General features: G+C 47.0%; 1 protein-coding gene across 2 annotated transcripts in view; it reads left to right on the top strand.

Annotated features, from left to right (window-relative positions):
* LOC148813839 (insulin receptor-like) overlaps positions 1–15,624 on the top strand; it is a 107,475-nt gene that overhangs the window by 81,972 nt on the left and 9,879 nt on the right. Inside the window, exons 6-21 of one of the 2 annotated variants that reach the window (XM_088907425.1) lie at positions 764–978; positions 1,381–1,507; positions 2,463–2,713; positions 3,345–3,512; positions 4,858–5,056; positions 6,360–6,395; positions 8,727–9,007; positions 9,583–9,722; positions 10,471–10,630; positions 10,892–10,991; positions 11,861–11,928; positions 12,353–12,582; positions 13,168–13,278; positions 13,951–14,110; positions 14,516–14,645; positions 15,072–15,206. In XM_088907425.1, the coding sequence (XP_088763551.1) occupies positions 764–978; positions 1,381–1,507; positions 2,463–2,713; positions 3,345–3,512; positions 4,858–5,056; positions 6,360–6,395; positions 8,727–9,007; positions 9,583–9,722; positions 10,471–10,630; positions 10,892–10,991; positions 11,861–11,928; positions 12,353–12,582; positions 13,168–13,278; positions 13,951–14,110; positions 14,516–14,645; positions 15,072–15,206 (2,511 nt within the window). The remainder of the gene's footprint in view (positions 1–763; positions 979–1,380; positions 1,508–2,462; positions 2,714–3,344; positions 3,513–4,857; positions 5,057–6,359; positions 6,396–8,726; positions 9,008–9,582; positions 9,723–10,470; positions 10,631–10,891; positions 10,992–11,860; positions 11,929–12,352; positions 12,583–13,167; positions 13,279–13,950; positions 14,111–14,515; positions 14,646–15,071; positions 15,207–15,624) is intronic. The other variant, XM_088907426.1, reaches the window with a different exon arrangement.

Raw genomic sequence — 15,624 nt, 5'->3', positions numbered from 1 at the left:
CTGATATGAATCTGAAGGCAGGCATTCAGACAGAGAAGGGCCGTCAGGTTGTAGACTGCAGGGCGGGTTACTTTCAACCTCCTGGTGATGTGGTTGCAGTAGTGGTTCTGCTCAATACGCGAGTTAAGACTATGGGAACCTGTGCCTGACTGAGAAGCCAATGGTGTAAAGCTCCTGGATTTTGACTGCCTCCAAGTCGAAATGCCCTCTAAGAGGTAGTGCAGGTTGAAGTGGGACATATACCGTATACGTTGCACCTATTCAGCACTACAGTATTACTACTGAGCCACATTGTGGAACATATTAGGGTAATTGCTGGGATCTTTTCATGTAGCCTTTGCCAAAAGGTACAGTAAGACAGAATAAAGGTGACTTGCTTTAACAGCTGCAGTAAGTAATTTCCCTTTGCAAGGTGTTAAGAGTAGATGTAATCGCATCTAATGACATGGCTAGCACTCAAAAGCGCACAACCCATTTTTGTCCATGGAAGGACAGGACAAACACCCCCAAACACATCATAAAACAGGACAAACAGTGTGACAGACTTCTTTCTGACCCTGTGTACTATATATTAGAGCAGGGAAACCCTTGCAGATTCTGTTCCGCAGGGCAGATCCATTACTCGTTGCTGTACTTATTGAGGCTCAACATAACTGAATCTGCGCAAGACTGTGTCCTGTTCCTCTCATGAAGAATTCCCACAACAAGGGATGTTCTCTTCCCGGGGATGCAGGATTTAATTTATTTAATCTGCTGCTTTCAGGAATTTCTCGTTCTATGCGCTGGACAACCAGAACCTGCGTCAGCTGTGGGACTGGTCCAAGCACAACATGACCATCCTCCAGGGCAGGATGTTCTTCCACTTCAACTCCAAGCTGTGCATGTCGGAGATCAGGAAGATGGAGGAAGTGACGGGGACCAAAGGCCGCGACATCAAGAACGACATCTCCATGAAGACCAATGGAGACCAAGCATCATGTACGTCTGCATCCTGAGGTCATGCTACCAGATACGAACGGGTTTTTGCGCCCACTGTCGCAGTAGGATTATTGGAATGTCAGGGCTGATTGTTTTTAGTCTGCCCAGGCTCTGTTGTTTTCATCTTTCCATTTTGCTGTCATCTTCTGACCTGGAAGAGTGAAGACCTCGTTTAACCAGTCACTAGTATAACTGAAGATGTGTGTGAGTGGCAGGCTCAGGAGGAACAGAGGCTGCTTTATTTCAGTGTTATTTGATATTATCCAGCACATCTTGGCTTTCCATGATGTTACTACTTAAGAAAGAAATGCAAGTAGCTAAAAATGTAAGTGTAACCTTGAGTGTCAAACATTGTGAAGGAGCATCTTCTTCACAGCAGTGTTGTTTCTGCCTTCCTTCCAGGTGAAACCCAGGTCCTGAAATTCACCCAAATAAGAACGTTGTCTGATAAGATCATCATTAAATGGGAACCATTCTGGCCACCGGATTACAGAGATCTACTGGGTTTTATGGTCTTGTACAAAGAGGCGTAAGTAGTGCAACAGTCATGTAATAAACTGAACATAGCAAAGTTCATAAAGGCAGCCCTCAATAAGGTCTATGCACAACACCTCATTTACAGTTCCCCTTAATCACTCGAGAGTTCCTGTTCACCACAGGAATAACAGATTGAAAAAATTTAGTGCCAGTAGTTTTGTAAATGGTAGAGCATCATTGAAGTTTAATTTGCATTTTTCATCGACGAGACAATAAAATAATAAAAAAAATAATCTTTGGTGATATTTTGCTAAATTACATTGAATAGAAGTTGCTATAGACTGTGTGAAGTGCAAGCCTCATGAGTATAATGTGAAGTGCTCTGCTAGCAATGTGATAGTGACAGACCTCAAACCTGTAAGATACAGCTAATGATCACCACAAGATTTCATTCTCATAAGCCAGGATGTTTTTGTCAAAACTTGTTGATATGAGACGTTGCTGTATCAGTGTGAGACTAAGCAGGTCTGCAGCTCAGGTTCCTTAGGATGAGTTGTTTAGTTACCATTTTAGATATCCTTGATTCTCTCACCTAGATAAGCATGGTGATATCATGTTTACGTGTCCTGCTTCCATACCTCAGACCTTGTAATGATGGTGTTGCTAACATCCACAGCAACAGGACCTGGTATTTAACCTGAGTGCAACTGTTAGCCTGCTTTTCATGAATCGCCCCACAGCACTAATTACGTACCGAGCTGGATAAGTTTTAACACTTTCAACTATGTACAGAGACATGTAGGAGGAGATGTAGGCTGTGCAGCGCCTCACCTGAACTGCACTTCAGACCGTGTGATTGAGTCATGTCCTTTAATCACAGGCCTTTCTGTGAAAAGATATGGTTCACCGTGAGCTGAAGCTGACATGCTAACCAATTAGAGCTTGCAGAAGATGGGTGAGGGGTGCTGTTTATTGAGCCAGCGTTTGTTTCCTGTGTTCTTTTGTAGCCCCTATCGCAACGTGACAGAGTTTGACGGGCAGGACGCGTGCGGATCCAATAGCTGGGTGATTGCCGATGTGGACCCGCCGCCTCGTGCGTCGGATGGCAGGGACCAGGTGGAGCCCGGTCACCTCATCCATCCTCTGAAGCCCTGGACCCAGTACGCCATCTTCGTCAAGACCCTGCTGTCCGCCTCCGACGAGCACCAGGTCCACGGGGCGAAGAGCGAGATCATCTACGTCCGCACCAACGCCACCAGTCAGTACTTCTCAGTTTGTTCATTGAAAGCTGAAACGACGAGCGGTAAAACCAAGAACAGGTGGAAGGGTGAAAGGGAATCTCAGAGGGAGGCCATTATCCCCTGTAAAGCTTGGTTTCCATGAGCTCTTCGTCATTGCTCCAAGCTGAACTGACCTTCGGTGGCCTGGTCTTTCTTCTCGGTTCTCCTTGAGCCTCTCTTGGCACAGGTTGGCCTTACTCACAGGGCAATGAGGAGTAAGAAACCCGGCCTTACAGGCGTCAGCCGAGACGAGTTCACATCGCGCTCTTATAGGGGCATCATGGTGCAGAACAGAAAAACGAGAAAGTAGTTCACCAGTAGGCCTGGCGTTGACGTTGTGGTTCATCACTTGTGCAAGACACATTGTAGCTTTGTTTAAGAGGTTGTCATTATTGATGGACTTATCCAAACCCCTGCCTGACAAGACATGCCATCGAGATTGCAAGTCCTCATGTGATTACGTCGGTTCTGAACAGGGTAACGCGCTGTGGGTTCAGGGTACCCCTTCACACCAGATGAGCTGTTTGCCTAATCTCAGTCTTGAGCTCTGAGAACTGGGACCAGGCCAATACCAATACTTCTCTTTTGTTTGTTTTTGTCGCATTCCAGAGCCCTCGGTCCCACTGGATCCCATCTCGTCCTCCAACTCTTCCTCTCAGATCATGCTGAAGTGGAAGCCCCCCACAGACGCCAACGGCAACATCACCCACTACTTGGTCTTCTGTCAGCAGCAGCCCGAGGCCAGCGATCTCTACAAGTTCGACTACTGCCAGAAAGGTAGGAGGAGAAAGGCTTTTACTTCACGGACTTTGTAAAACAAGTCTAAAAACGGGCCCCTCAAAAAAATTTCGGCCGAGCCGGCGGTGCCAGATGTTGTGGAAGTGCCTCGTGTGAACAAACACAAAGAAAAAAAAACAGACTGAAGCTGATTTGCCTCTTCTCAAGTGATCCTGCTTGGCCAGGGTCGCTCGTGGCATTGCGTCCTTTGTGGAACGTTGTGGAGATAGCAATGTCGCCCTGCAGCACAGGAATTAAAAGTTCCTTCACTGCTGCCTACAGCTCCCTTTGCTTTGTCCGTTTTCCGTTACTGACGCGAGCCGTCTCCCGGGAGCCAAGTGCAGAACTTGGAGAGGCGCCTTCATGCCTCCGACTCTGAAAGGAGGCTGCTAATGCTGAGACTGTGACAAAATCTGAACAAAACCGATCATGGAGTCAGATGAGATCAGCAGGATTGACTGGAGCCTGGTTGTGTTGCAGTGAGCTCATTTTACAATGTTCATGCAAGGTGCTCACCCATATCTTCACCGTAGATTACATGAGTTACTTGGCACTAGGATTAAAGTACCAGATTAATGTTCACTAGGCCTCATGTGGTGTGTAGATAGATAAAAATTAATAATTCTTTACACTTATCTAGTGCTTTTCTGGACACCCCACTCAAAGCACTTTACAGGTAATGGGGACTCCCCTCCACCACCCCCAGTGTGCAGCCCCACCTGGATGATGCTCCAGTCCACTCCCCACACACCAGCTTTCAGTGGGGAGGAGAGCAGAGTGATGAAGCCAGTTCAGAGATGGGGATTATTAGGAAGCCACGATTGGTAACAGCCAGTGAGAAATTTAGACAGGTTAGACAGGAGCAGGTTGTTCCCTTCATTGTAACATGACTTGCTTAGTTGATCAATTGATGAAACATTTTCCTATTCTTTGAGTAACAGGTGATTTCAGTGATCTGTAAGAATAGCTGGAATGTGATGTACCCAGACCAGGCCTGAGACCTCTGCAAGCGTCTTCGTGTTGGTGGCCTAGAAGTTGTTTTTTGTGTTGTCAGATCACTAGTAAAATAAATAAGCCAGAGCAATACATCTTTGGAGGTGCTTGCTTATGCATGGACATGACACTGCTGTGTTCTACATTCTGTCCATCTTCGAGCATAAGAACGTGGGAGCGGTTGAGAAGAAGAACTAGGCCCAGTTTGCTAGTTTTGATTGCTGGTAGATTATTGATCCAAATCGGCTGTTTCTGGGTGGATCCAAGTGAATTATCTTTTCAGACAGGTACGGATGTCCATGCTTTTGGGTTGATTTCAGTCTGATTTTTAAAACTTTCCTTCTCTTACCAGGGATGAAGCTACCCTCCAGTGCCCCCACGCACCAGGACACAGAAGAGGCGCAGAAGTGGAACCAGACCGACGAGCCGGGCCAGTCGGGCCGGTGCTGTTCTTGCCCCAAAACCGAGACGCAGCTGAAGCGTGAGGCAGAGGAGTCAGAGTACAGGAAGACCTTCGAGAACTACCTCCACAACGAGGTCTTCGAGATCAGGTACCTCCCCATGAGCACGGGCCTGCTGTCCCTCTCGGCTCTCCAGATGGCTCTGTCCCCTTGTCGCTCCTGGTCCTAATTTTGTCCCAGTGTGTGTTCAGTCACCCGGCAGAGAACAGGCCTCGATAGTCAAAACCTAAGATTGCGCGTTAGGATTTCACATTTCAAGTCGTTCTTCTTTCTTGTTTTCTTTTTCTCCTCAAAACCTCAGATTTCATTGTTAAAATCTTCAGTTTATATTTAACCTCGAAAACCAGTCCAGCCAGCCTGACAAAAGGGTTTTTAGAGAATTAAAAAAAGAAGGATTTTCTTTTCAATTGGAGGGTAACTCTGGAGTTTTTCCCCAAAACATCTGCAAAAGGTTGCTGATAACTGCTGACACCCCATCTCTATCCCTGGCATGTCAGCAGGTCCTGTCCAGAAATTTCACCTACATCTCCTGCAGACAAGACGCATCCAGTGAGAGAAACATCCTGTTAAAAATTTCTGGTCCTGTTTCACATTATGTCACGGGGTGGAGCGTGGAAGGGTGCCGGTTCAAATCCCGCAGCCGGCAGAGGAATCCTACTCCGTTGGGCCCCTGAGCAAGGCCCTTAACCCCAGCTGCTCCAGGGGTGTTGTATAAATAGCTGACCCTGCGCTCTGACCCCCAGTTTCTCTCCCTGTCTGTGTGTCTCATGGAGAGCAAGCTGGGGTATGCGAAAAGAGGAATTCCTAATGCAAGAAATTGTATAGGGCTAATAAAGTGATGTTATGTTATTTCTAAAATCAGTTTAGCAATAGGATCAGTCAATCCTGTGTGTACAACATGGAGGGGAAAAAGGGTTAAAGAAACTTAAACCCCGAGAGAGTTCTCTGCACAACCGCAGTCTGATCAGATGAAGGTCATTCCGGGCTGTTCATGTGTTTGTGCGTGTAGATGCCATTAGGCAGTGCAAATTCTTCTGTAGTGTTTTTTCCCTTTTAAAAACAAGTCAAATGACAGTTTACAGCATGTGATCCTTTTGAGCGGAGACAGCCAGACCTTGCAGTCCTGTAAGAGTAGGAATTATCTGATCTCCTGGGTTTCATCCCCCTTAAAAGAGAGGCCCTCCAAGCTGAGGTTAAAAGACTTTATTCAGCCCTGTTCCCCGCCTCTCCCCACTGCACGTTATCATCAAGTACGGTTTACTTGACACCCAGTGCAGAGGCGAACGTATGTACTCAGGCCTGGTCTTCAAGTCGGTGGAGTATCTCTGTCGGGCTTGGATAGAGGTGGGAAGAAACAGGTGCCCTGAACGCGGCTGGTTTCTTGTTTTCACAGAACATCTCCTGCAGGGGTGGAGACGAACGAGGATCGGTAAGCACAGCGTTGGGCAGAGACAGCACTCCTCTCGCCCTGCCAGCAAAAATTAAAGCTCTGGTGACCTCTGTAATTTGGTGCCTTAATTTGGAGATTTGCTTCAGCATCCTTCCTTTTTCAAGCAGCTGATTCTCAAAACCTTTAGTGATTATATAATAAGAAAGCTGTATGGAAGCCTCTTTGCTCATGGCACTAATAGCTGCACAGTGTCCAACAATACGTGGAAGATGTCTCCACAAATGATACAGGACACAGAGCTTGTGAAACAGTGACAAAGCTAAGACCTTTACCCCTTAGTTTAAGAAAAAGGGGAAAGAAGGGTTTTAGGTGTTGAAGCAAGTCATGGTAAAATATGATCTCAATCAAAAGTGTGCTTACCTTGTCAAACATGAGTTGCTACTCTTGTAATTGCAAAAAAAACTTAATTTGTAAAATGACATGCAGTTGTTTTATTGTGCTTTAGTGTTATGTGAACTGCCTTTGTTTCAGCTTCCCAGTCTTTGGCAGTTGTTATTGTGGGGAAACACTGTTGTTGGCGGTGTGGTCTTGTGGGATGGTATGCCAGATTATCAGTCTTTGCTGGCACCCACTGGCGTGAGGTTCCCACATGTAGGGCCTGCCAGGGTAGTGTTGTTGGTGTGTGAAATGCAGGCCTTTCTTCCCATGACTGTACCCATGGGGCCAGTTAGCTGTGATCATTCTTGCTAATGCCAGTCTGTGTGTCTGTCATCCGGACAGCAGCCCTGCAGACCAGGACCCTGCGGGGGTCTTTTTTTAATAATGGATGGAAATGCAGTGACTTTCACTTTTCAATACCTGCAGCTCTGTTCACAGGGTTTAAGGAATAAAGAGGTAGTCGGTGTTCAGCAACCCTTGAACATAGATCCCACCTGGGACCGAGTGATCAGTGCCAGAAACATCCATCTTATTGATCTTCTGACCTATTTCATGTGCTTTAGGGTTGAAGCCACTGTTTCCATGTATCCATTTCCCTATGTGCTTCGGAGACTGAAGAGTCTGAGGTCTTGCCTCATTTAAACTGAACCTCTGTAATTCTAGGATCTAGACCAGCTTTTTGAGGTGGACTCTTTCTTCGCTTTTGATTAGGCCTTTATCTTTGTGGCTTATGGGCTATTATAGATTTCCCTGCATACTTACGGACTGAGATTTTATCATGGAAAAACCTTTGCCCAGTGCTGTCATTTTCCTTGTCGGTGCTGGATGCCGTATCTCATATCCATTCCACATGAGAATGAAAAAACAGATACTCCCCGGAATAGACTTGGGTGCCATCTAGTGGCCAAGAGACGTTCCCACACGTGGTTTCTCGGAGAACCAGGCCCTCTGCTGCTATTTGAGCCCTTCTTCCTTATTTATTCATATCCATTTGCCATTTGCTTTAGAATAAGGGCTCTCCCCCTGATATATATGCAAGAGCTGTTTATTAAGCGACAAAAGATTTTGTGTTACCTTTTGAATACCTGTCATTTACGTTTTCGGAATCATTTGGCTTAAGCGTAAGTCTCCAAGCAGTTATTTGATGATCTTTCAGAAACTGTTGCATACATAGCCATGACATCCTTTTGCCATGCCATGTGATTTTATTTAGCTCCTCTGGAGCTCAGCTGGGAAGTGCAGGAAAGGCAAAACAGTATTTTGATGGTAACGTTGTAACGAGGCTCTGTTCTGTGATTTTTCCCCTGCGTGGTCCATTGTCTTTCTCTCAGTCTTAGAGAAATTGCATTGAAACATGTTATTCTTTGTTCCATATACCAGCTATTAATGCTGGTCTTGATTTTTGGGGGGGTTAATTTTGGTGTAATCTTTGCTTGTAACCTGAATGGAAATGTTCACCGATGAAATGAAGATGCACCCAACCTCGTGATGAAAAAAGCTGAAGCAAGAGGTTCTCAGCCCCGGTGTCAGGGAACCACACACCTGCTGTTTTTTTATTGCAGCAGAGCGCACTGAAATGTGTCAGGCCCATGTGTCTCTCATCAAAGCAACAGGTTGCTTGGTTAGGCAGGTTTTGTTTTCTATTCAGAGGATGGAGATTGGCTTTACCTAGGCACAGTAGTTAAAAGGACACCTCCTGACTGTTTAAGTACTAAAAATGGAGGTCAGATTAGGCCTGCAATTTGGCCTATCAAGGGTTCAGTTATTTATGCAGGAGCTCAGGTGGGGGGACACACCTGGAGGTGTGTGGGTCCCCAGGCCAGGGTTCGGGGATTACAAGGGTCGCAGCCTCGGGCTGCTGGGGCAGCTGGACGTCTTTCTGCGCCCCCTCACCCTCCTCTCTCGCTCCCTCTCTTTTGTCCGTTGGCCCAGGCCCTCCAGGCGCAGGAGGTCGCTGGGCGCCGTGGCCAACAGCACCATCCAGCGGTTCTTCACCACCCCGTCCACCCTCCCCAACGCCTCCACGACCCGCGGGCCCGAGGAAGAGGAGGGCGCCAAGGTGGTCCTGACCGTCCACGCCAAGGAGTCCGCCGTGATCTCCAGCCTGCGCCACTTCACCAGCTACCAGATCGAGATCCACGCCTGCAACCACCCCACTGATCCCTCCCGCTGCAGCATGGCAGCCTACGTCAGTGCCCGCACCATGCCAGAGGGTACCTACCTTGCGCCATTCTCTCCTCCCTCCTCCCTCAGCGTTCCCACTGACACTGACCGTCGTGTTGCGATTGGAAATCTTCTTTTTACAATTAACACAGGATACGCCATTTCCGTCTCACTCAAAAACACTTCGGCGTACTTAAGAGTTGTGCTCTCCTAACAATAAATCATGCTAAGATTCTCTGACACAGAGGTCTGTTCTTTTAACGAAAAGAGCGCATCGCTTCTATCTTTATTCCGTGTGAATCATGTTCGGAAATGGACAGCATTAAATGTTTGTATGACATATAGTCTAACTCAGCAGCTAACCCAGGATTGTTGTAGGACAGGCTATCGAAGAGCACTCCAGCACAACCTCAAGAGAAAACGCAAGTTAAAAATGATACATCTATCAGAATATTTTGTCTTTGAATCGCAGTCGGTTTTAGCATTTTCTTTTTAAACCAGCTGTCATGCCATGACTCATTTCCGGCTTAACCCGGGCAATGTGCATCTCGCGGACATTGTGCAGGTTTTCTTGCCTGCAGCCAATTCCTCTTCCTGAGCAGCTTTGCGTCTTGTTGTCCCACAGACAAGGCCGATGATATCGTGGGCCCGGTGACTCATGAAGTGTTGACGAACACTGTTCACATCAGGTGGCAGGAGCCCAAGTCCCCCAATGGCATGATCATACTGTATGAGGTCAACTACAAGAGGCTGGGAGACTCAGAGGTAAGCATGCCCTGGCACAGGTGTGTGTGTATATCTTTCCAGGTCTCTAGGAGGGCCTAGTGATTAATTGTCTTCCCATTTGAACAGAGTGAACCTGGCAGGGTGGGGTCTGTCTCTCACACCTGTATACATACAACTTTGTCTCTGGTCCTCTGATCCATGTGGTAGTTCAAGTGTCATGGTGACGATTTTGTCTGACAACGTGTAAATTTGTTTCTGTTTCAGTGGTGAGAAGTTTTAATTGCTTGAAACTTAGAAGTATGCTTGGATTAAGTATATTACACCCCAATTGAAAATAGATGATTATTCTGGAGAGTTATAGTCATGCCTCTGGAAACAAAACAGCTGAATATGTGAGGTTGTGTGATAAGATTCCTGTGAACCAGACTGTCTCATCAGGCTGGCTAGCTTTTTTAAATGCCTGAAATTCCAGAATGTGTTGTTTTTTCTGATCTTATTTCAAGCATCATATAATATACGTTATTTGTGGATCTTTATCGAGGTTCTCAAATTACAGTATTGGTGTGATACAATTTAGCTTCTTTTGGAAATTGCTCGTTCATATTTTTTTTGACAAAACCTAGAGGTGAAATCATAAGGGACCCCAAGCGACTGTTTTTATTTATCTTCTTCTATTTCTAATCATATAATTATGAGTTCCCCATAATATAGCTTTACCACTCGAATCTCTGGTAAAGATAGAGCTTAATCAATGTGGATTAAACACTTCTCCCAATTCCATTTCCAGGAGTTGCACCACTGTGTGTCCAGGAAAAGCTATTCTGTTGATCAAGGCTGTAAGCTGAGAGTTCTGCACCCTGGGAACTACTCTGTCCGGATTCGTGCCACGTCTCTGGCAGGGAATGGGTCATGGACAGAGCCAACGTATTTCTACGTTCAGGACCCCAGTGAGTCTTGTGTTGAATTATTTCTTTGAGAGCAACCAGATATTTATAGTTCGGGAAAAAAAATATGGAAGCACTGCCTTGAAAAACTGTTTTAAGTTAGGAGTATTACCTTGACAATTTTCCCGAACGCTCCCTTCCTGTGTCTTTCACCTCTTCCACGGTCAGCTGGAGTTCCCCAGGTTTAAGCTAGCTTCTTTGAGAGGGGCTCTGTCACTTGTGAGTTTTGCAGTTTCATGATTCCTGGCTTACTCCTGTTCCCAGGAGATCCATCCAGCGTTATGAAGATTGCCATCGGCTCCGTGATCTGCATCGTCCTCATTCTTGTTGTGGCTGGCGCGGTCTTCATGGTGGTGAGGAAGAAGTGAGTGCTTTCAGACCTCTTCTCATTTGCAGGGCTTGTCTAGAATTGTGGGGAGTAGCCAAAGGAGCTGCAGGATGTTGACGGGCAAGGGGGAGGCGAGATCACCCGGTCCTGTCACATAAGCGTCCTTCGGTTTTCATGCGTCAGTGAGGAGCAGGGTTGCCCAAAAATCCCATTTTAAAACCGTTGTAAATGGGGGGCGGGGAAGCATGAATTTGGATCTATACTAGGAAAGTCTTTGCTTTATAGCAATTCAGACTCAACGTGCAGTTATGTGTACCCCCCCACCTTCATGTTATATCAGTGGGGAGCCCCTTCTCACATCCTTCCCTATCCCAGACTTCAGTCAGATTGGTGTGTCACTTTGCAGCCCTGGTGTGTGCAGCACTCTGTTTTGTGGGTTCCAAGCACATGGATTGCCTCTATGCAGGACCATTTCCTGCTTGATTGTCTTTGGTTTTGAACATCATGCAGACAGACTGCAGTCCCCATATGCTTTAGAACCTGAAGCCCTTTTGTTCTGGGTGCTGGTGATCTGTTGGATTGATCACAGCTGTCCAAGGTGGCTGTCCTCTCACATCCACAAAAACAGAGCTCTGCACACAGCAGTGTATCAGTAATCAATGCAAATGGAGGGATGCAGAGTAAATTCTGCTGACTGACATACTAATCTGACTGGACACTGGGGTGTGTTTGCCTGCTTTTTGGCAGTAGCAAGCCGGACAGTGGTGCGGGCAGAGTGTGGTTGAACTGGAGATACCTTCACGCGGTGAAGGCTCAAGCCCTAGTCTTTCCTTTTCCCACCTCGTTTGGGACGAGGAGCTGCAGTAGCGGCTGGACCTGACGAAATGTTGCTTTTCCTGTTCCAGACAAACGGAGGGACCCACCGGACCTCTCTACGCTTCCTCCAACCCAGAATATCTGAGCGCCAACGACGGTAAGGCCACCCGTTGTCATGAATTCAGGTTCTTCACTGTTCTTTTCCTGTTCGAAAAAGGCTGTGGTAGAGAATTGATGGCCTATAAAGAGAGCTGAACTCTAAACAGGATTGTTATCACTCAGTGCTTTCGGCTTTTCCATGTAATTTGACGCCATGCCGAGAAAATGGACAAGTGTTGGCACATCTCCATTGTGACAAGCCCAGACACTGGCTCTGAAATGGCCTCTGTTTTTGCATTGCGCGATTTGGCTGTGCGCTTGACATGACTCACGTCTGCCCATCTTAACCGCGGAGGTTGCACATGAAGAGGGACGCAGGAAGTAAGAGGCGGCACCGGCTGCTTGGCCTTCGCTGCGGTCTGTGAGCCCTGGGCGATTGTGGGCCCGGCTGAAACGGCGTGCGCGTCTCCCGTTGCTTGCAGTGTACGTGCCGGACGAGTGGGAGGTCCCGCGGGAGAAGATCGACGTTCTCCGAGAGCTGGGCCAGGGCTCCTTCGGGATGGTGTACGAGGGCATCGCCAAGGAGATCGTGAAGGGGGAGCCGGAGACCAGGGTGGCGGTGAAGACGGTCAACGAGTCGGCCAGCCTGCGGGAGCGCATCGAGTTCCTCAACGAGGCCTCGGTCATGAAGTCCTTCAACTGCCACCACGTGGTAAGAGCAGGAGGCAGGCACTTTGATCACTTATACCGATCGAATGCCTTCTTTCTTCTGGCAGCTGTTTAATAGGCAACGCTTCTTTTTATCATAAGTTAATATTATATTCTTAAGTAATTGTATATTAAATTAATGTCAGTGCCTTACCATTTTCTTAACATTTAAAATATACCAGAGAAAGTAAGTTAAGGCTTAGCTTTAACCTTACCTGTAGGACACAATTTACCATAATTAATGAAAATATAAAATCTCTCCAACTTTAATTTGATATGTGCACAGCCTTCCTAAAAAACATCCTTAATTTCAGTTGACGATTTGAAAGTAATAGTGCTACCCTTATTATGATGTTAATATATAGTTGCAACTTTTGATACAAACTTATGCCAGACAGAACAAAGGGTTGCCAGAGAAGGGCGGGTGTCTCTGTTGATTTCAGAGCCTGTTGCTGTGGGATTTTTGCACTTTAAAGACAGTTTGTTGGAAGAACCCTTTCCTTCACACAAGGCTCTAAACAGCGAAGAGGGAGACGGGTGGGGTCGAGGAGAACCTTCAGGGGTGGTAATGGGCTCTCTGCCGCTGTAGGTGCGTCTGCTGGGAGTGGTGTCCAAGGGGCAGCCAACGCTGGTGGTGATGGAGTTGATGACCCACGGAGATCTGAAGAGTTACCTGCGCTCCCTGCGGCCTGATGCTGAGGTATGACCAACACCTGCTCCTGCTTTACAGCAGGGGCTCTGCAAGCAGGGCTCCGTGTAGTGTGTGGCTCTACAGAAAAGACTGGCATCACTCGAGAAAAACAGAACACGAGACTGTAAGACAGGGTGCAAGTGAGAGCAGGCTGTTCTGGCCATCCTGCTCATTTTGTTGCCAGTAGCTCATTAATCCAATTATCTCATTGATGTATTCATCCTTCCCAGTAATTCCTCTCTGGCTTTCTCTGACTGTCACTCCTGATTCTCTTACTGTTTAAATGCTTTTGTCAAGCAATCCAATGCAGCTGTGCATTCTTTTATTTTCTCAATTTTCTCATTCAGCTCTTTCTTGAAGGAACCAGTGGAAACTGTCTTGAAAGCGTGGCTTTCCTTTCCCAGACATTCACATTCCTTTGTGCAATGCTATCGGTCCTAAGTTCACACCATCGTTGTCCACTCGTGTCCTCAGGTCCCTGTTGGAAATGTCAGTCCTGAAGCATTACTCCTGGTTAATTTTCGGATTCAGTGTGGAGCTGCGAAAGCAAGGTCTTCAGCTGTGCAGACCGCAGTCCTGCTGTGACCTTGTATCCTGACTTGATGGAAATTATCTGCGCGTCTGTCCTTCGGAGCAAAAAAAACGGTTTTGATTTTTGGATCTCTGTTCTTGTCTGTGCAGAATAACCCTGGCCGCCCTCCGCCCACTCTGAAGGAGATGATTCAGATGGCAGCAGAAATTGCGGATGGCATGGCATACCTGAACGCCAAGAAGTTCGTGCACAGGGACCTAGCAGCAAGAAACTGCATGGTGGCGGAGGACTTCACTGTGAAAATTGGAGGTACTGTCGAATGGCCTCATCTGCAAACACTCTGAATGCCCTCTGATGATGAGGGGGCTGTCTCAGTGATGTCTGCCCACCGGGAACAATAGACTCCTGGAAAAACACAGATACAGTGCAACTGAGACAGCACTCTTAATATGTTGCATGTTGAACCTGTTGTAAGGGTTATGCAGGATAAATTGGACTGGACCCATCATTTGAGCTGGATCCCTTCTTTGTCTTGAAATAAAAAAAGACAAACCGCATGGATATAGCAGGTCCCATACACATTGATTGCATTCCTTCTGGTAACACCTTTCTGGGTCCCACTGGTACTGCCTGTCCAAACCTTACTCTCTTACTGCCGAGTATGACCAGCAAGCCAATGCAGCTCTGCGTTCTTTTATTTTCTAAATGTTTCAGACTTCGGCATGACGCGGGACATCTATGAAACGGATTATTACCGTAAAGGTGGGAAGGGCTTGCTGCCGGTCAGGTGGATGGCTCCTGAGTCCCTGAAGGACGGGGTCTTCACAGCTCATTCAGACTGCTGGTGAGTCTTCCCTCCCTTCCAGAGCGTGGAGGTGGGGGCGCGGATGTTGGTGTCGCCCCGTCATTCTCACAGGTCACCCCCTGCCTTGTTAAAATGCACAGCCTGGACTGCCACCAGGCATCGGATTTAGAGGGCTTGGCCAGACCTGCATCCGCAGCTCCATTCAGGCAGGTGACTTTGCAGAAGGCTGGCATATGCACCACTGGAAGAACAGAAAATCTGATAGACCCCACCCATAAATTGAGGACTCCTTTGTAATAGGACTTGGCTTTTCCTACATGCCTATTTCAATTTTACTCCACATGGTAATTCTTTGTCAGAGTCGGTGAATGTCCATCTGTTTTAAGAGGGGATTTGCGTGCGTGCCAGAGCTATTAGCAAAGCGAGGAGGACTACTCCTCACCACCTGTGTGTTGCCTGTTCCAGGTCATTTGGTGTGGTGCTGTGGGAGATCAGCACCCTGGCTGAGCAGCCCTACCAGGGGCTGTCGAACGAGCAGGTCCTCAAATTCGTCATGGATGGAGGGTATCTGGACCGACCAGACAACTGCGCAGAAAGACTGTGAGTGCATTTCATTATTGATTCTGTTTCTTTCTCATTAATGTTTTATTGGGAGATTCAAAAGGAGAAATGATTGGTAAGGAGAAAATTAACGGCCTTTTAGCGCTCAACGGAGCGATCAGAAAATTGCTTTACTTTTGTTATTTAAGGCACTTCTTTACTGATAGGATGGATGGTCAGTCTCTTAATACAATCTTTAAATGTTTACCCTTTAAGCTTGGTTGCTCTATGCTGCGCATGAGCCTTTGTTAAAAGTCTGCAGCAGTATACCACAGCTGAAGGATGTTAGAAGATATTCTTCTGCAAATCTCTGTGTGGTCTGTCTACTTGCTTTCTTCCACAAAATTTCGACTTCTGCTTTACTGCATTCCTTCATCATCAAACTGCTGTGGCTTTACTCTCAAATTAGAGCTTGCCG

Source organism: Atractosteus spatula, chromosome 28 (genome assembly GCF_055471065.1).
Source record: "Atractosteus spatula isolate fAtrSpa1 chromosome 28, fAtrSpa1.hap1, whole genome shotgun sequence".
NCBI lineage: Eukaryota > Metazoa > Chordata > Actinopteri > Semionotiformes > Lepisosteidae > Atractosteus > Atractosteus spatula.
Note: the sequence above shows the minus strand (reverse complement) of the source record. Positions and strands in the feature narration are given on the sequence as shown.